This window comes from Eretmochelys imbricata, chromosome 18, assembly GCF_965152235.1.
Source record: "Eretmochelys imbricata isolate rEreImb1 chromosome 18, rEreImb1.hap1, whole genome shotgun sequence".
Lineage (NCBI taxonomy): Eukaryota > Metazoa > Chordata > Testudines > Cheloniidae > Eretmochelys > Eretmochelys imbricata.
Genome location: NC_135589.1, coordinates 6,562,432 through 6,579,980, shown reverse-complemented (window position 1 = coordinate 6,579,980; position 17,549 = coordinate 6,562,432). Strand labels below are relative to the sequence as shown.

General features: G+C 61.8%; 1 protein-coding gene across 6 annotated transcripts in view; it reads left to right on the top strand.

The window, feature by feature from the left end:
• Positions 1-4,102: 4,102 nt before the first annotated feature.
• Positions 4,103-17,549, top strand: part of LOC144276890 (anoctamin-7-like) — a 32,501-nt gene continuing 19,054 nt past the window's right edge. For 5 of the 6 annotated variants that reach the window (XM_077837301.1, XM_077837300.1, XM_077837299.1 and 2 more), the window contains exons 1-5: positions 10,092-10,758; positions 13,335-13,442; positions 13,713-13,849; positions 16,667-16,724; positions 17,395-17,505. In XM_077837301.1, coding sequence (XP_077693427.1) covers positions 10,123-10,758; positions 13,335-13,442; positions 13,713-13,849; positions 16,667-16,724; positions 17,395-17,505 — 1,050 coding nt within the window. In that variant the 5' untranslated portion in view covers positions 10,092-10,122. Of the gene's footprint in view, positions 5,722-8,501; positions 8,602-10,091; positions 10,759-13,334; positions 13,443-13,712; positions 13,850-16,666; positions 16,725-17,394; positions 17,506-17,549 lie in introns of those variants that run through there. The other variant, XM_077837302.1, reaches the window with a different exon arrangement.

The window sequence follows — 17,549 nt, the reverse complement described above, 5'->3', positions numbered from 1 at the left end:
CTGGCTAATGCCAGGTAACATGCACGGCTCATTTCAGCTCCTGGCCAACGGCGGTGCCCAGGGGCACTGGAACCATGTGTATCGTGGGGGGGCTGAGAGCCACTGAACCAAACTGTAAACCCTGCCTAGGATGGAGACCACTTCAAGCCAGGGGGTGCGGCAGCTCCCCTAGTTCCAGCACCTATGGCGGTGTCTCGGGTGCGCCTGCCCCAACCTCGCCCCTCTGATCACGTCCCTCTTCTGGGTGCAGGCTTCCTAGCTACCAGCAGAGGGTTCCAACAGCCAGGGTGCACTTCCTGGGGTGCCTTATTCAGCAAAGAAGATTTTAGGAAGTGAAGTGAGATTGACAACAAACCCATCGGAGTCATGTCTAGATGGTCTCGTCTATAGGGAGTGAGGGGGAAAGCCACTTCGCTTAGATCTACTGAATCTACTGCATGGCTCCGTGGGATTTTTATTCTAATATCCCCTGGAGGACCCCATTGAAATCAGGTCTCCTGTGTGCTGGGTTCTTCAAAGACACATGGAGAGACAGTCCGTGCCCCAAGGAGCTTACAGTTTAAATAGACAAGACAGACAAAGAGTGGGAGGGGAAACTGAGGCATGGAGCAGAGAAGTGATGTGGCCAAGGGTTCAATTCCCTGTTCTGTAGGACTTCGGGCAAGTCACTTCTGCCCTGCCCCTCAAAGGTATTTAGGTGCCTAACTCCCTTTGGAATCCCTTTGGTGCTCTGCCCTTAGCTTCCCTGGGCCTCAGCTCCCCATCTGTACAGTGGGGATAACAGCCCTGCCCTGCCATATGGGTGTGTGTGTGTGTTTGAGATCCAGTTAAGGTTTGGGGGAGCGGATGCTCTGGTGCTGAGGAGCTGCTAAGGACCTACAGAAAGGTCCTTATTGTACAGATGGGCCCAGAGAGATTACGTCTCACAGGGAATTGAGCACTAACCACTAGGCCATCTTCCATCTCCTTGGACTAGGGGGTTTGATTCCCCCTCTTGTTCCTTCAGCTTGGCTGTTGGGGGAAGGGGGAGCTCCACCTAGGGGGGATGATGCAGAACAGAGGGTTGGGGAGGCAGGTCGGACAGGCCAGTTTGAGGGGAGAGGAAAGCCCCAGAATGACCTTGCTGGGGAAGTTTTGCTCTGATGTCTGCCCCTCAGCCCCACTTCTACTCTGGGGTCGCAGCCACAGCCCCTTGGCGTGCAGCACTGCACTAGGATCCAGAGACAGATGCACTGTATGGAAACTGCACTGGCAGTAATGCCCCCATCCCGCCACTATCTCCACCACACCCTCCATTCCCCACAGCAGCTGGCAGGAGAGAATCAGTGCAGACCCAGGGCCTCTTCCTGTGAGAGAAACATGAGCATCTTTCTCTGCATGTCTCCACTGGCCTGGAGATCTATGCTGTCCTGTATCAGAGACGGGCTGGGGCCTGTCACAGTGTGGAGAGCTGAGGATGGAGGCCAAGACCTTCATTGTGTCCTGGTTTTCTGGGACCATGATGAGATGCAGACAAGGAAGATCCCTCCACCCCGGAGTCTTTGCTGAGAGTTGGAGCCAAGCTCAAGCCAACCTCTCTAAAGGTTGGGAACGCTCAAATGCTGGGGGATGTAAGTGGCCACCATCAAGCAGGTCTTTGATCCAAAGACCATCACAGGCCTGGTTAAAGCCGTTGTGTGCACTAAATAACCCCTTCTCTCAGGCAAAATAGGAGGAGCAATTAAATGCCCTGTTATGGAGTGATAGTTAGAAGTAATAGGAGGCTACTGCCCAAGGCACTGGACTGCATGGCAAAGCCTGAGCAGGGTTAAGCCATGGGGTCTGAGGGGCTTCCCTGGGCCTGGTGTGAACACAGTTGCTGGGGCATTGCTTGGCAAGCTGTGTGCATGAGTAAGGTGAGAAATCTGGCAGACAGTAAGAGAAGCAGTCCTGAGTGTGGCCTGGAGAGGGAGCAGAGAGACAGCGCTCCTTGAGCACAGAACTGATTGAGGGGGCAGACTTGGGGCTTTCCGAGCAAATGTCCTGCCTGTGTCCAAGGGAGAAGGACCGGCTGGACGTTCTGTGTAAATAAACAGGATTTCACCAAAGCAATACCTGACCCGTATCATCCATTTCTTCTGCTAACGGAAACAGCAAGGCCCTGGATGTTCACTACCTGCTCAATGCAAAAGCGGCAACAGCCTCCATCCCCAGACTCCTGTTTTCTCAGGCGCCTCTGTCCTGCCAGTTTGTGGCCAGCGCTGGTCATAGCAGCCCCCTGGGCCCCCATTCCTCAAGAGAGACTCTTGGAGCAGGATTTCCAGCCCACGGAGCACACTGGAGAGATTTGGATGAGTCATGTGGGGCAGGGCTGGCTTTGTAGTGAGACAGGGAGCTAGGGGCTCCTAGTTCTGTTCCCAGCTCTGCTGCTGACTTGCTGTCTGAATGTGGGCAAGCCATATCCCCTCTCCGTGCCTCAGTTTCCCCATCTGTAAACGGGGACTGATGTTCTGTGTTTCCCATGGGGGGCAGGCAGCTCTTTCTGATCATGTGTGTAAAGGGCTTTCTCTGAGCAATGGAAGGGCTGATCCATGGGCAGCAGGATCTGAACTGAACCCACGCTCCAGATCCGCCATGATGGGGAGGGGGCATCTGGGACCCCCTACATCCCTCCCCATTACTCTGTCCCTCCCTAGTCAAGCCTGGCTCTGCAGCACTTGTCCTTGTAGCCATGCTTCCTCTGCCCCCAGCCTCAATTAGAGGGGAAGCTGATCTGGCAATACAAAGTGCCCCTCCACCCTCCCTCCAGCCCAGGAGCCTTTCCTCCAGCCTTGGTGGCCTCTTCCAGGCTGGGACGCTCCAGAGCTGAACTTAGATCCTGCTCATGTGCTGGCACCTGCCTGCCAGCGTGGCCTGCCCACCACTCCTGCTGACCCTTCCCAGCTGCTGGGGCATCCCAGGGATCATTCCTAGGGGAAGGATCTGGGCGTGTATCATAGGTGCTTTGCTTGCTGCATGGCATCAGTGGCACTTGCTGGCGGAGAGCAGAGTAGCAGGAGGTGGCAGCTCATGGGGTAGGTGGTTCACTGGTCCCCTATCCAAGGGGTTCTGCCCCTAGGGAAGCAGCAGCAATGATGTGGGTGACAGATCTGCTGGATGTTGGACAGCAAGTGGCTGGAGCCGCCTGCAGAGAGATGCAGGACATGTTCCCACCGTGGCCAGTTAGCCCGCTGTGTGCGATCCCACAGAGGCCCACAGCCCTGGAGACGCGACGTGCAGAGGAGCAGCTGGCTCGGAGCTGCCATGGCAGGGGTGTGGCTTTGCTTTTAATGGAACCTTTTTGCTCTGGCTGTCATCTCCTCCCAGACAGTCACAGCGATCAAAATCAGAGACTCGCCCATCGCCTTTGGATGACGGAGCACAGACTGTCAATGCACCCAACCTGCAGCCCGCCCCCACTGCTGGGCCAGTCCTGACTCCCACCCCCACAGCTCTGCCGATCTGCAGCCCCCCTGCTATTCCAGTCCTGGACCCCTCCCAGCTGTGCCAATGCACCTGGATCATAACCCATAGCTCCAGCAGCTGGTCCAAGCTGGGATCCCCATGCACAGCTCTGCCGGTGCCCCTCAATCGTGACCTGCTCCTGGGGCCAAGCCAGAACACAGGGAGGTGCCTTTTATACAGACACTGCAGGGTGTGGCCTGAGCTCAGCCAGCTCACTCTTCAGTTGGGCCCAAAGCCAGCTCAGCCTGGCTATCAAACTGAGATCATCGCATGGGCCGCTCGCAGCCAGCGGGTCGCTCCAGATATCTGCGTCTCCCAGCCGTGCACCACACCAGAGCCTTCCGTTGCCTCCCCGTCACGTGGGGACGTCAGGTCATTTGCTGTCAAGCAGAGCCCGGGCTGGGTGCAAAGCCGCGTACATGGTGCCAGGGCCCAGCAGAGAACCCTGGTTCATGGGAAACGACAGGCAACAAGTGTCTTCTCCTCAAGGTGCAGCAGTACATTGGCACAAGGGAGCAAGAGCGCAGAGGGAGGGCGGGAAGGGGAATAGATTAATTCATCCACCGTTGGGAGGCTAAAATTCCTCTGCTCCTCCCTCCCTGGGTCTAAAGCTGCTGCTTCGGCTCTTGTTTTCAGTGGCTTCTCTCTCTCCGTTTTTCATGGAGGCATCTTTAATATTTAATGTCTCTTTCCACTGGGGACCAGGACTTTGCGCAAACTTGAGAGGCCGAGAGCCTGAGAGAGATGCTTGCAAGAACTGTAACTGACGTCATTCCTCTAATAGCATCCTCTGCAGAGAGCCCCATTTCAGGCAGCCCAGAGGAAGCTGCCATCAGACCGGGCTGGGCCCAAGCTTTGTAAGGGCCAGAGGATTACGGATGCTGAGACCCGATGCACATGGGTCGGGATTCCAGTCAAGGCTGTTTTCTAAAACACCAGCTCACAGACTGCAGCTCTGACCTGCTGCAGGAGAGCCTGGAAGCGCAATTGACGTGGCTATGGCCAAAACCGAAACACGACGTGTCTCTTTTCCTTGCACAAAATGGCCAAAACCGTAAAGAAACGGCAGAAACGCAGCAAAGTGAACTGGGCTTTTAAAATTCATTCCCTTTCTGCGGGGGAGGGGGGATCTTATTGTTGGCTTCCCCTGAGCTTGTAGCTTAGTGGCTCTTTAGGCTAGTAACCAGCCCCTAGCTAGAGCGAGAGACAGGTAGATGTGCAGTTAGAGCGCTGGCCTGGGAATCAGAAGGTCAGAGTTCAATTCCTGCCATGAATGTGGGTGCCCGCTCTGTGCCTCAGTTTCCCCATCTGTGAAGCAGGAGAGGGGTTGTGCAGCTTAATTCATCGAGTGTGTGCAGCGCTTTGGGATCCTGTGGGGGGGGACGCTGTTCCAAACTGGTGCTGTTTTGGCACCAGTTAGCTGAGCGTGGCTGTAACCACTAGGTGATGCTGCCTCCTACACGTAGAAGGGGGACAAGCCCTTAATCCTTTGGCTGTGTGACTCTATCTTGCATCAGCCCGTTCCGCCCTGCTGTGCAATTCACTGCTGTTGACCCCTTGTGCCATGTGGGGCCCAGAGACACCTCAGCCCCACCCCAGAGCAGGTCTGCATCTGCGGCTGTCTGCCTGGCATGGAAAGGCTGCATCCATCTACCCCCCTCCCGCACACACCCCCCAGGACTCCAGTCTCCTCCTCCAGCAGCGCCTACATCCTGCACTGATCGGAGCTCCATAATTACCAGCCACTGCCAGGCAGCTGCTGCTGCTGCTGGACCCCGTTCCTCTGGCAGCTCCGTCGCGGGGGCGTGCACAGAGGGCAGGAAGGGGGGTCCCATCGCAGCTGCTGGTTCACTAGGAATTACGATGCTTCCTTCTCCCTCTGCCATCACCTCTCACCCACCTCCAGGCGCAGGGATGCTTTGAACGGGGGCTCCTGGAGTACAGACCGCACGCCCCCACATGGTGCTCAGTGCAGCCCTGGGGCTGGAGCCCAGGCCCCCAACGGCTCCCCTTTCGGGGTAGCAATTGCTCCTGGGTACTCTCGCTCTGGTCCCCCGGGGGGCCATGGCAGCAAGGTCCTGAGGTTGGCATCGCAGACCCAGCGCCATGATCCGGAAGAAGGGGTCGGAGGCAGGCGCTCAGGACGCCAGCCTGCTCATCGCCCTGGACAAAAGCCGCTCCCGCCTGTCCAGCGACTCCTCCGGCACCATCTACAACGGGGCGCCCTACGGCGGCTTCGTGAGTACGAGGGGGCACGCGGGGAGAGCGGCTGACAGAGCCCTTCAGGTGGCCGGCTGCTCCGGGCCGACAGGGCTGCTGCACAGAGAGGGGTCCGGGGTCTGCTCTTCCTGAGGCCCAGTGCAACACTGCAGACTGCAAGGGAGGGAGAACAGAATCGGGCCCAGGCATTCCTGGAGCTCAGCAACCCCAGCCTTGTCGTGGCGGCACGGCTGGCGGTGGTGATTGTGGGTGTTTGCCGGTGCTACCTGGCTAGGGGGCTGTTGTGATAGTGTGTGTGTGTGGAGGGGTATTCTCAGGTGTTCCATGGCAGGGGGTTGGGGGGTGCAGTTGGTTTCATCCTTGTTTTCATAAATCTTGCCTGCACTGGTGAGAAAAACACCCGGCGGTTTCCATAGTGTCCAACGCGCACGCAGCCCAGCCCCCACGCCCCCTGGCGGAACACGGACAGGTGTGTGGAAAACCGGGTGGATTGGTTTTGTGAAAATCCCCAGCTACTCCGGCTCTGTGCCCCCAACCCACCGCTCTGCCGTCACCCCGCAGTCCCAGTCTGCAGCCCCGCCCCACCCACCCCCAGCTCTCCCAGGGCCCGGCGCCACTGGCCAAACCGTGTATCGTTTTGGGGCCGGAGACCAATGCCAGCGAAAGACTAAGCTGAGACCGACAAACTCGTTTCGCTTGTGGCCCTTGCAGAATTGCTGCCTTGCAGTCACTAGGGCTGGTGGTTCACCCTGAGCCGTGCATGCTGGCAATAGACAAGAGACCCCCTAGATCACTGCTGGGGAGCCAGCAGCTCCGATTCCCACGAGTGCCCCCAGCGCAGGCTGTGGGGGGCGTTGCCAGTTCCCCCCTCATCCCCAAAGGCCTCTGTAGGCCCGGGGTCTGAGCTGGGAGCAGTGATCTCCCCAGTGCACGTTCAGTTTGCAGATTCTACTCTTTTCATAGCGGATGGACAGACAGACAGGCATGTGTGGGGCTGGAGCAGGGATCCCTCTGTCCTCCCTGGCTCAGGGCACCCCTGGCCCCAAGGAGCCTCTGCTCCAGCTAAAGACTGGGAGCTCCAACAGAAACAGCTCGCACCACGCAGCACCCATCTGGAGGGCAGCAAATGCCCCCGCCCGTGATCCACCCTAGACCGGCAGGTACTCCCACGCCGCCTGCCTCCCCCATACTGCAGTGCAGCAGCTGAGCCAGCTGTGGGTGGCAGCCCCGAGGCAACCAGATGGGCTTCCCCAGGGGCATCTGCCACCCTGGCATCGGCCCCATCCTCTCTGCTTTGCCACAGCTGGAAAGGCTGCTTTCCCGGGGGTTTCTATTCCAACCCTCGTGTTCCCTCCCCCCACAGCAAGCCCCTCTTTCCAGGGGCGATGCCCTTGGTGTTCCTGGGTCCTGGGGGGTGGGGTGGGGGGAGTTTGTCAATTTCACAAACTGCAGCTCTTCCCATGTCCCCGATCTCTGGGAACTGCCTTTGTGATAGAATCCCTGCAGGAGTTTGGGGGAGGGGAGCCATAGCTGCCCAGCCCCCCGTCCCCCCCCCTGCCCCCGCGCCGTAATCCAACCCTCCCCTTCCCCTCAGTCATTCCAGAGTCCCAGCCCTGCCCCTGCCCTGGTTCAGGTGGGTTTATAGTCCCAGCTAGCTCGGGGCCCTCTCCCTAGGCCAGCGGCTTTCAGCCCGCGGGCCGCTTGCAGCCCAGTCAGCATGCTGCAGCCCATGTCCCATGCTCAGGGCCACACAGGGAGTATACGTCTCGTGCGGCTGCGGCCCACAATGGTTAGCCGGCAGAGTACCGCCACTGCTCTCGGCTAGGCCTCTGCAAAGCTCCCTCGGTCACTTACTGGGGGGCATTTCAGCCCCTGCCCTGGCTTAATGGCGAGGAGTGGGAGTTAGAGGAGGAGAGAGCAGAGGATGCCGAACGCAGACTGGGTGGGGGGGGTCATTGCAGTTCAGGGGCTGCCTGATTTGAGCCCGACCCGGTGTGAGAATCCCCAGTAGAGCCTGGTTTCTTGCTCTTCGGTGTGCTGACTTCTCCTTGAGCTAACAGAGACAGTGTCTGGGGGGTGGGGCCTCCGCACAGACCCAGGGTGGTAAGCGAGGTGAAGGTTTGGCCTTCGGAATAGCTGGCGTTCTGTAGCTCATCTGCAGAACCATGGGGGGGGGAGCCTGGGGCTGGGATAGTGGGGGGCTGCAGGTCAGGACTGAGGGGCACCGGCAGGGTTGTGTGTGTGTGTGTGAGGGGGTGAGCCCAGGGCTGGTCTGGCAAGGGGCTGCGGGTCGGGCGTGAGGGGCACCGGCAGAGCTTGTGGGGGGTGAGCTGAGGGCTGGGATAGCCGGGGGCTGCAGGTCAGGACTGAGGGGCACCAGCAGGGTTGTGTGTGTGTGTGTGAGGGGGTGAGCCCAGGGCTGGTCTGGCAGGGGGCTGCGGGTCGGGAGTGAGGGGCACTGGCAGAGCTGGTGGGGGGTGAGCCGAGGGCTGGGATGTCAGGGGGGCTGCAGGTCTGGACTGAGAGGCATCGGCAGGGCTGTGGGGTGAAGCAGCCCATCTGGCTCTAGGTTCCTCCTCTAGGTTTCTTGAGCACGGAAACATTTCCCTGCTCCCCCCCACAGAAACAACGAATCCGACCTTGGGCGTGGGGACAAGGCTGGTCCAGGGCGCGGGAGCTGCACGGTTTCTCTCTGATCCCATCACACCTCCCCTGCCCCCAACATGCCTCCCCTGCCCCCAACGCACCTCCTCTGTCCCCAGCATGCCTCCCCTGCCCCTCTTGTTTCCTGGCCACAGGAGGAAGAGGACAAGGACGATCCCATCTACGTGCACGCTGACGAAAGCTACAGCCCCAACGTCAGGGGCAACTACTTCCGAGATGGGCAAACCCAGATTGGTGAGCACCCCTTTGCCCTGGCAGCCCCCCGGGCCCCCTGTCTGGGAGCAGTGCTCGTGCCACGGGGGAACCAGCTGGGAGTGGGTGGCTGCCAGCCCAGGCTCTCCGAAGAGCCCAGCGGGCTCCAGCCAGAGGAGCCCAGAGAGGGACATGCGTCCGCGCAGGGCCCTCTCTGGCTGTGTGAGCTGGGCCCAGCGCAGCCCAGGAGGGGGACCCAGGTGTCTCTACGCCACCCTATGTCACTGCCCTCTGCAATCTGCCGTAGAGCAGCCCCGGAGATCTTTTGCCAATGGGCCTCCCGGGCTGTTCTGGGGGCTGGGCACAGAGATGCTCGTTGCCCCAGGCAGAGGCACAAAGAGCAAGTGACTTTTTTAAGGACACCCAGGGGGTCAGCAGCAGAGCCAAGAAGTGACCCTCCATCTCTTGCGTCCCAGCCCAATGACCCTGCTTGCTCTGCGAACATGTGCTCCCCACATCTCTTTCCCTTGGCAACATCATGTGGCAGAGGGTTCTACCGGCTAACGTACATTGTCCTGAGCAGTAATGAAACGATCCAAAGCCCTTTGCTTGGCTACATTAGTGATCAATGGCTCCATGTCTAGTTGGCAGCCGGTGTCAAGTGGAGTGCCCCAGGGGTCGGTCCTGGGGCCGGTTTTGTTCAATATCTTCATAAATGATCTGGAGGATGGTGTGGATTGCACTCTCAGCAAATTTGCGGATGATACTAAACTGGGAGGAGTGGTAGATACGCTGGAGGGCAGGGATAGGATACAGAGGGACCTAGACAAATTGGAGGATTGGGTCAAAAGAAATCTGATGAGGTTCAATAAGGATAAGTGCAGGGTCCTGCACTTAGGACGGAAGAACCCAATGCACAGCTACAGACTAGGGATCGAATGGCTCGGCAGCAGTTCTGTGGAAAAGGACCTAGGGGTGACAGTGGACGAGAAGCTGGATATGAGTCAGCAGTGTGCCCTTGTTGCCAAGAAGGCCAATGGCATTTTGGGATGTATAAGTAGGGGCATAGCGAGCCGATCGAGGGACGTGATCATCCCCCTCTATTCGACATTGGTGAGGCCTCATCTGGAGTACTGTGTCCAGTTTTGGGCCCCACACTACAAGAAGGATGTGGATAAATTGGAACGAGTCCAGCGAAGGGCAACAAAAATGATTAGGGGTCTGGAACACATGACTTATGAGGAGAGGCTGAGGGAACTGGGATTGTTGAGTCTGCGGAAGAGAAGAATGAGGGGGGATTTGATAGCTGCTTTCAACTACCTGAAAGGGGGTTCCAAAGAGGATGGATCTAGTCTATTCTCAGTGGTGGAAGAGGACAGAACGAGGAGTAATGGTCTCAAGTTGCAGTGGGGGAGGTTTAGGTTGGATATTAGGAAAAACTTTTTCACTAGGAGGGTGGTGAAACACTGGAATGCATTGCCTAGGGAGGTGGTGGAATCTCCTTCCTTAGAAGTTTTTAAGGTCAGGCTTGACAAAGCCCTGGCTGGGGTGATTTAATTGGGGATGGGTCCTGCTTTTGAGCAGGGGGTTGGACTAGATGTCCTACTGAGGTTCCTTCCAACCCTGATATTCTATGATTCTATGATTCTATGCTCCCTCCCTCCCCAGTGCCCTGCTCACACCTGTGGGCTGCGGCTGCAGGGGCTTCCTGTTCACCAGCTAGACAGTCCTGCCGCAGAGCCCGAGGCCACGCCCGCTGCAGTGCCAGGGGAATCTCCACTAAGGCTAGCGGTGAGGAGCCCCAGCTGGTGGAGAACGAGGGCTGCATGTGCCAGAGGGAGGCTGATGTTCCCTCCAGCAGGGGGCAGTGGTGGCATGTGTGGGCCCCCACCCGACCCTAGGGGCCCTAGGGCTGCTGCCCTCCCGCCCCACCCATGCTGTGCGTGGTCTTGGTACTTTATTATCACCGTGAGTCCAGCCCTGCGGGAGGCTCCCACCCCCTGGCCCGCTGCAGGGCTGGACCGCAGCCCCCTCCCCTTTGCCCCCGCAGACTTCGTGCTGGTCTGGGAGGAGAAGGTGCGCCCCCTGAAGAAGAGGAGGGGGAAGCTGGCCAGAGACGACCGGACAGACGGGCACCACGAGCACTGGAAGAGGAAGTTCCTCAACAACCTGAGAAATGCCGGGCTGCTGATGGAGAAGGTGAGACTTATCCCGTGGGCCCCTGCCACGTGCCTCCCCCAGGTCCCTGTCACGTCCCTCCTCCCCCTGGGCCCCGGGCCCCTGCCACGTGCCTCCCCCAGGTCCCTGTCACGTCCCTCCTCCCCCTGGGCCCCGGGCCCCTGCCACGTGCCTCTCCCAGGTCCCTGTCATGTCCCTCCTCCCCCTGGGCCCCGGGCCCCTGCCACGTGCCTCCCCCCAGGTCCTGTCACGTCCCTCCTCCCCCTGGGCCCCGGGCCCCTGCCACGTGCCTCCCCCAGGTCCCTGTCGTGTCCCTCCTCCCCCTGGGCCCCGGGCCCCTGCCACGTGCCTCCCCCAGGTCCCTGTCGCGTCCCTCCTCCCCCTGGGCCCCGGGCCCCTGCCACGTGCCTCCCCCAGGTCCCTGTTGCGTCCCTCCTCCCCCTGGGCCCCTGTCACGTGCCTCCCCCAGATCCCTGTTGCGTCCCTCCTCCTCCCCCTGGGCCCCGGACCCCTGCCACGTGCCTCCCCCAGGTCCCTGTCGTGTCCCTCCTCCCCCTGGGCCCCTGCCACGTGCCTCCCCCAGGTCCCTGTCGCGTCCCTCCTCCCCCTGGGCCCTGGGCCCCTGCCACGTGCCTCCCCCAGGTCCCTGTTGCGTCCCTCCTCCTCCTCCTGGGCCCCGGGCCCCTGCCATGTACCTTCCCCCAGGTCCCTGTCGTGTCCCTCCTCCCCCTGGGCCCCTGCCACGTGCCTCCCCCAGGTCCCTGTCGTGTCCCTCCTCCCCCTGGTCCCCGGGCCCCTGCCACGTGCCTCCCCCAGGTCCCTGTCACGTCCCTCCTCCCCCTGGTCCCCGGGCCCCTGCCACGTGCCTCTCCCAGGTCCCTGTCACGTTCCTCTTCCCCCTGGGCCCCGGGCCCCTGCCATGTGCTTCACCCCCCCCGGGTCCCAATCGCGTTCCTCCTTTCTCCCCCCTGGGCCCCAGGCCCCTGCCGTGTGCCTCCCCACTCCGGTCCCCGCCGCATCCCTCCTCCCCCTTAGGCCCTGGGACCCAGCCGTGTGCCTCTCCCCAGGTCCCTGTCGCGTCCCTCCTACCCCTGGGCCCCAGGCCCCTTCCACGTGCCTCTCCCCAGGTCCCTGTCGCGTCCCTCCTACCCCTGGGCCCCAGGCCCCTTCCGTGTGCCTGCCCCACCCTGGGTCCCCAACGTGTTCCTCCTTCCTCCCCGCTGGGCCCCTGCTGTGACCCTCCCACCCAGGTATCCGCCGCATCCCTGCTCCCGGGCCCCCGCCATGTCTCTCCTCCCCCCTGGGCCCAGGGCCCCTGCCATGTGCCTCCCCGCTCCAGTCCCCACCATGTCCCTCCACCACCTGGCCCCCTGGCCCCTGCCATGTGCCTCCCCCCTCGGTCACATCCTTCCTCTCTCCTGGGCCCTGAACCCCTGCTGTGTCCCACCCCCCCAGACTCCTCCCCCGGTCCCTCTCCCCCTGGGCCCCAAGCCCCCGTAGGGTTGCCAACTTTCTAATCGCACAAAACCGAACATCCCAGCCCCTTCTCTGAGGCCCCCCCATGCCCCGCCCCTTCTCCGAGGCCCCGCTCCCACTCGCTCCATCCTCCCTTCCTCCATTGCTCGCTCTCTCCCACCCTCATTCACTTTAGCTGGGCTGGGGCAGAGGGTTGGAGTGTGGGAGGGGGGTGCGGGCTCTGGGGTGGGGCCGGGGATGAAGGGTTTGGGGCGCAGTAGGGGGCTAGGGCAGGGTGTGGACGGGGTGCGGGCTCCAGGAGGGAGTTTGAGTGCGGGAGGGGACTCTGGGCTGTGGGAGGGGGTTCGGGGTGGGGGGTCCTGGTGGGGCTCACCGCAGCTCCCAGGAAGCGGCCGCCAGGTCCCTGAGGCTCCGAGCTGCATGGGCGGCCAGGGAGGTGTCGTGTGCTGCCCTTGTGCCCGCAGGCGCTGCCCCCGCAGCTTCCATTGGTTGCAGTTCCTGGCCAATGGGAGCTGCGGAGCCAGCACTAGGGGTGGGGGCAGCGCCCGGAGCCGCCCTCGCGCCTAGGAGCCACAGGGAGCTGGCGGCCATGTGAATTCTGGGCAGGCAGGGAGCCTGCCTTAGCCCCCAGCCCCCACTGCCCCGCTGACCGGAGCCCCCAGAGTCCCTTTTTGACTGGGTGTTTCGGTCAAAAACTGGATGCCTGGCAACCAAGGCCCCTGGCGTGTCCCTCCCCGCTCCAGGCCTGACCCCCCTGCAGTGTCCCCTCCTCCGAGCCCCAGCTCCCCACAGGGTCCAGGCCCCTGCTGCATCCCATGCCCCCCAGGCCCTCACCATGTCCCTCCTTCCCAAGGCCTTGTCCCCGTCCCACGTTCCTCCCTGCTCAGCCAGGCCTGGCTGCTGCTGATTGGGGTGACTGTGCATTGGGGGGATCTCGAGGCCTTGCTGGCCCCAGGTGAAGGCAGTGGGGGAGAAGGCGGCTGTCTTCTGCCTGACCCCAGGGCTGTGTGTCCCATCCCTGCCCTATAGGCCCTGGCCTGGAGCTGCCCCTGGACGCTGGCACATGGCAGCTCTGCCCCTCTGGGGGCTCCGTGTTCAGCCCCCTCCTGCTTCCCCCCCAGGAGGAGATGCGGAGCGAGCGGAAGACCATCCACTACCTGAAGCTGAGCGCCCCGTGGGACGTGCTGGTGTACTATGCCGAGGAGCTGTGCATGCGAGCCCCCCTGCAGGTCCGTGCGCCCCGGCGGGGCGGGGTCTCTCCCACCGGCCCCCCCATTGCCCTTTGCTGGGGGAGGGTGCCTCCTACCCAACTCTGCCGGCACCCCTCAATCCCGACCCGTAGCCCCCTACTATCCCAGCCCCCACGTCCCCAGCTCCACTCGGCCCCCCTGGGGGTAGGAAGTAGTGGGGGGACGGGCCCCGTCTCCGCCCGGAGGCGTCTGTCTGTCGGGGAGGTTCCCCTGGCCGCCCCCAGCCCTGACGCTCAATCCTGACTGCAGGCCCAGCCCAACCCGGACTGGAACAGCTCCGCCGGGGTCCTGGGGAGTCTGTGCAACCCCAACCTGCTGCACCAGCACGTCCCCAACCAGCCCGTGGACTATTACACCTGCGCCTTCCGACGGTCCAAGCTGGACAAGTGAGTCTGGGCGGGCGAGCGGGCCGGGGAGGGGAGGGGGCAGCAGCTCCCAGTGGGCTGGGGCTGAGGGAAACCCTCCCCTGGTGCCCGCGAGTTCCTGTCCAGCGATGCCGTGTGGGTAACTCGCCAGGCAGCTGCTTGGGGCTGAACGTGATGTTCATAAAATCGATAGCTTCCCTGGCCCAGCTCTGCCGGTGCCCCTCAATCCCGACCCGCAGCCCCGCTGACATCCCAGCCCTTTGGCTTTGTATAGTTATGTACCGAGCCAGCCAAACACACCTGATGCTCACCTGTGCTGCCCCCCCCAGCTCTGCTAATGCTCCTGAGCCACGACCCCTAGCCCACGGGCCTTCTCCGAGCCCTGACTGGCCACTGGCCGTCGTGGGACCTGGTTTGCCGGGCTCTGTGAGAGCAATTGATCAGAGCCCCTGGAGCCCATCTCAGTGGAAGAGATTTTCCAGCCCTTGACACAGATGGGTTTGTAGTCAAGAAACCCGGGGGCAGATCCTAGTCTGAATTTCAAGGCAGGGGGGCGAGTGGAAGCATTGCCAGGAAAGTAACTCCCAGCCCTCACCTCCTGGGCTGTTTGTGCAGGGAAGCCCCCTGCTGAGGGCCTGGCCCTATGTCACGGAGTCCCCAGGCGATGCTCTGGAACTGCTCCCCATGAAGCCAGGCAGGACTCTGGGGCAGTCGCCTTCCTGTGAGCAGCCTGTCTGCAGGACACACAGCTCACACAGCTTCCACCTTCCTGGGTCTGACCTCGGAGCATTCAGCATCCTCTGCCCCTCCGTGCGCTTCCCACAGCGAGTCCACTCAGATGGGGCTCCTGGGGAAGCCAGGGTCCTGCACCCCAACGTCGCAGTCAGACGTGACTCTCAACCAGCCAGTAAAACAGAGGTTTATTAGACGACAGAAACATGGTCTAACACAGAGCTTGCAGGTGCAGAGAATGGGACCCCTCAACTGGGTCCATTTTCCGGGGCAGTGAGCCAGACAACCACGTCTGCCCTTCACTACATGTCCCAGCCAGCCCCAAACTGAAACTCCCTCCAGCCCCTCCTCCTTTGGGCTTTGTCCCTTTCCTGGGCCAGGAGGTCACCTGATTCCTTTGTTCTCCAACCCTTTAGCTCTCACCTTGCAGGGGGGAAGGGCCCAGGCCATCAGTTGCCAGGAAACAGGGTGTCGGCCATTCCCTGTGTCCAGACCCCTGCACACACCTGTCCTCTAGGGCTCTGCAATGATCATACACCATTACCCCACCACCTAAATACTTAAGAACTGCCTAGGGGAAACTGAGGCACCCCCAGACTATTCAGAGGAAACATTAAGAACAGTCCCACTTCGTCACACCCTGCCAGTGGGATGTTCCCAGAGAGGCCAGCAGACGGTGAAGGCAGGTGACTGGAAGGGCTTTCAGAGGCAGCGGCTGCCTGGGTGCTTGAGAGCAGCCACTTCCCGCCATGCAGCACGTGCTGGCTCGGTGCTGCGTCTTGCAGGCTCATGCCCAGCCTGCTCCCACCAAGGCAGCGGGGCTGGATCGGGCCCTTTCCCTTGCTGCGTGTCAGGATACCTGGGAGGGTCAGGAATGGACACTCCCATCCCTTTGGGGGCTGGGTGACTCACAGGTTCTTGGCCCCCGGCCCATCACCGTAGTATCTGAGCAGTTCCCTGTCTTGACTGGGTTTATCCTCCCCCCTTCCCGGGAGTCTGGCCGGGGTTGGGCCCTGCTGGGCCGAGAGCCCAGAGACACTGAGTGACATGCCCAGGGTCACACAGGGAGTCTGTGGCAGAGCGGGGATTCAAACCCAGGCCTCCCAAGTCCAGGCTGCTTCCCTGACCACTGGGCCACCCTTCCTGCTACTTCCTGCTACTCATGGCACGTCCCGCACTCTGGAAGGCGCTCAGATACCCTGGTGACGGGCCCAGAATAAATCCCTGGGCGGAGGAGACCATGTGTTGCCCGCGTGACCCTCTCGAGGGCGCTGGAGCAAAGCCAACACCTCGCAGGGTCCCCCTGAGGCTTGGCTGGAGGCAGCGGTAGGGTTGCTAACTTTCTAATCCCTGAAAACCGAACACCCCTGCTCTGCCCCTTCCCCGAGGCCCCGCCCTCTGCCCCACCTCTTCCTTTGAGGCCCCCCGGCCCCACCTGTAATGTGCTCCCCTTACCCCCTCTGTCGCTTGCTCTCCCCCCCCGCCCCCGTTGCTCACTCCCCCTCCCCTGGGACTCAGCTGGTGCCAGCAGAACCGGGCTGGGAGGAGCTGAGGCCGAGTCTGTCCATTCGGGGCACAGCGTGGCACGGCAGGGGTCAGCCCCCGGGGCAAGGGGCTGGGGTGGGGAAATCGCGGCACAGCGGAGAAGGGAGGGGGGTCCCTGAGTGAGGGGCTGGGGAAATCGGGGCACAGTGGGAGGTGTGGGGGGCAGGCAGGTAACACCCCCCCACCCTGGATGGTGCTGGCACCTTCTTTGGAGCCTGGTCTAGGAGCCACCCAGTTCTCGCCATGGGGCTGGGGGGTGGGAAGAGCAGCAGCTGCTAGGCAGAGCTGCGCCCCCAGGCTCCAGCAGCAGCTGCTGCTCTTCCCACCCCCCAGTGGCAGAGGCCAGTTACTGCAGGTAACTGGACTTTTAGCGCCCAGTCAGCTGTGCTGACCGGACGCTGCCAGGTTCCCTTTTCAACTGGACATTCTCGTCGAAATCCCGACACCTGGCAACCCTAGGGGACCCCAGGCCCAGGGACCAAGCCCGCCAGGCAGCACCGTCCTGGCTCTCTCTTCCCCTGGCCCCACTGCAGCAAGGCTATTTGTTGTTTATCCCCCCAGGTTCCTGGGCAGCGACTCCCGGGACTCCTACTTCAGCAACACCCAGCGACATCGCATCGTAAGTGGGGTGGGGGGAGCCTGGGGACCTCAGGGGCCTGCCGCCCTCTGCGCCAGCCATGCCAGGCAGCCTGAGCTCTGCGGCTGCTCTGCTAGGGGCGGCTCTGCTGAAGGTTCAGGCTTGGGTCCAGAATTAACCCTCTTGCCCATCGCACTAGAGACAGCTCCGCGGACCCGTCATGTGGCGGGAGGCCAGATCGAAATCCCCTCGCTCTCTAATGGGCTGATTTAACCCCCCCTCAGATCCAGCCCACCGGCTCTGTGTGGAAACCCCCACCCAGATTCCCCCTTCATGGCTTCAGGCCCAGCTCTGTGCTTTAGCTTCTGTGGGCCCCACAGCTGGTGGGAAATGCTAGAACCAGCGACGTGTGTTTGAATCCAATCTCAGGCTCCAGGGCATGGCTGATTGCCTGGGGAAGGGTCAGGAAGGCTCCCTCTGCCCTGCATCTAGCACAGGCCAAGGGGAGTGTGGTGGCATCAGAGCTGCGGGCAGCTCCTGCCCTGGGGGCTGGGCCAGAAAGGTCAATGCAAAGGCTCCCGTTAGCGTCCCAAGGCCCAGGTGTGTGAGCTCCACAAGGCTGTGCCTAGCCGGGGCTTGCTGGGTTCCTGCTCCGCGTGAGCCCCGGCGAGGGCAGGCATTGCTGATGGTGCCGCGCCCCTCGGGTCGGCAGGTCTATGAGATCCTGGCTCGCACCGTCTACGGGAAGCGGAAACACGCCGAGATCGGGATCAACCGGCTGCTGAACGAGCGGGTGTACGCTGCTGCCTTCCCACTGCACGAGGTAGGGGCTGCCGGGTGGGCTGCCTTCCCTCCGGATCTGGGATG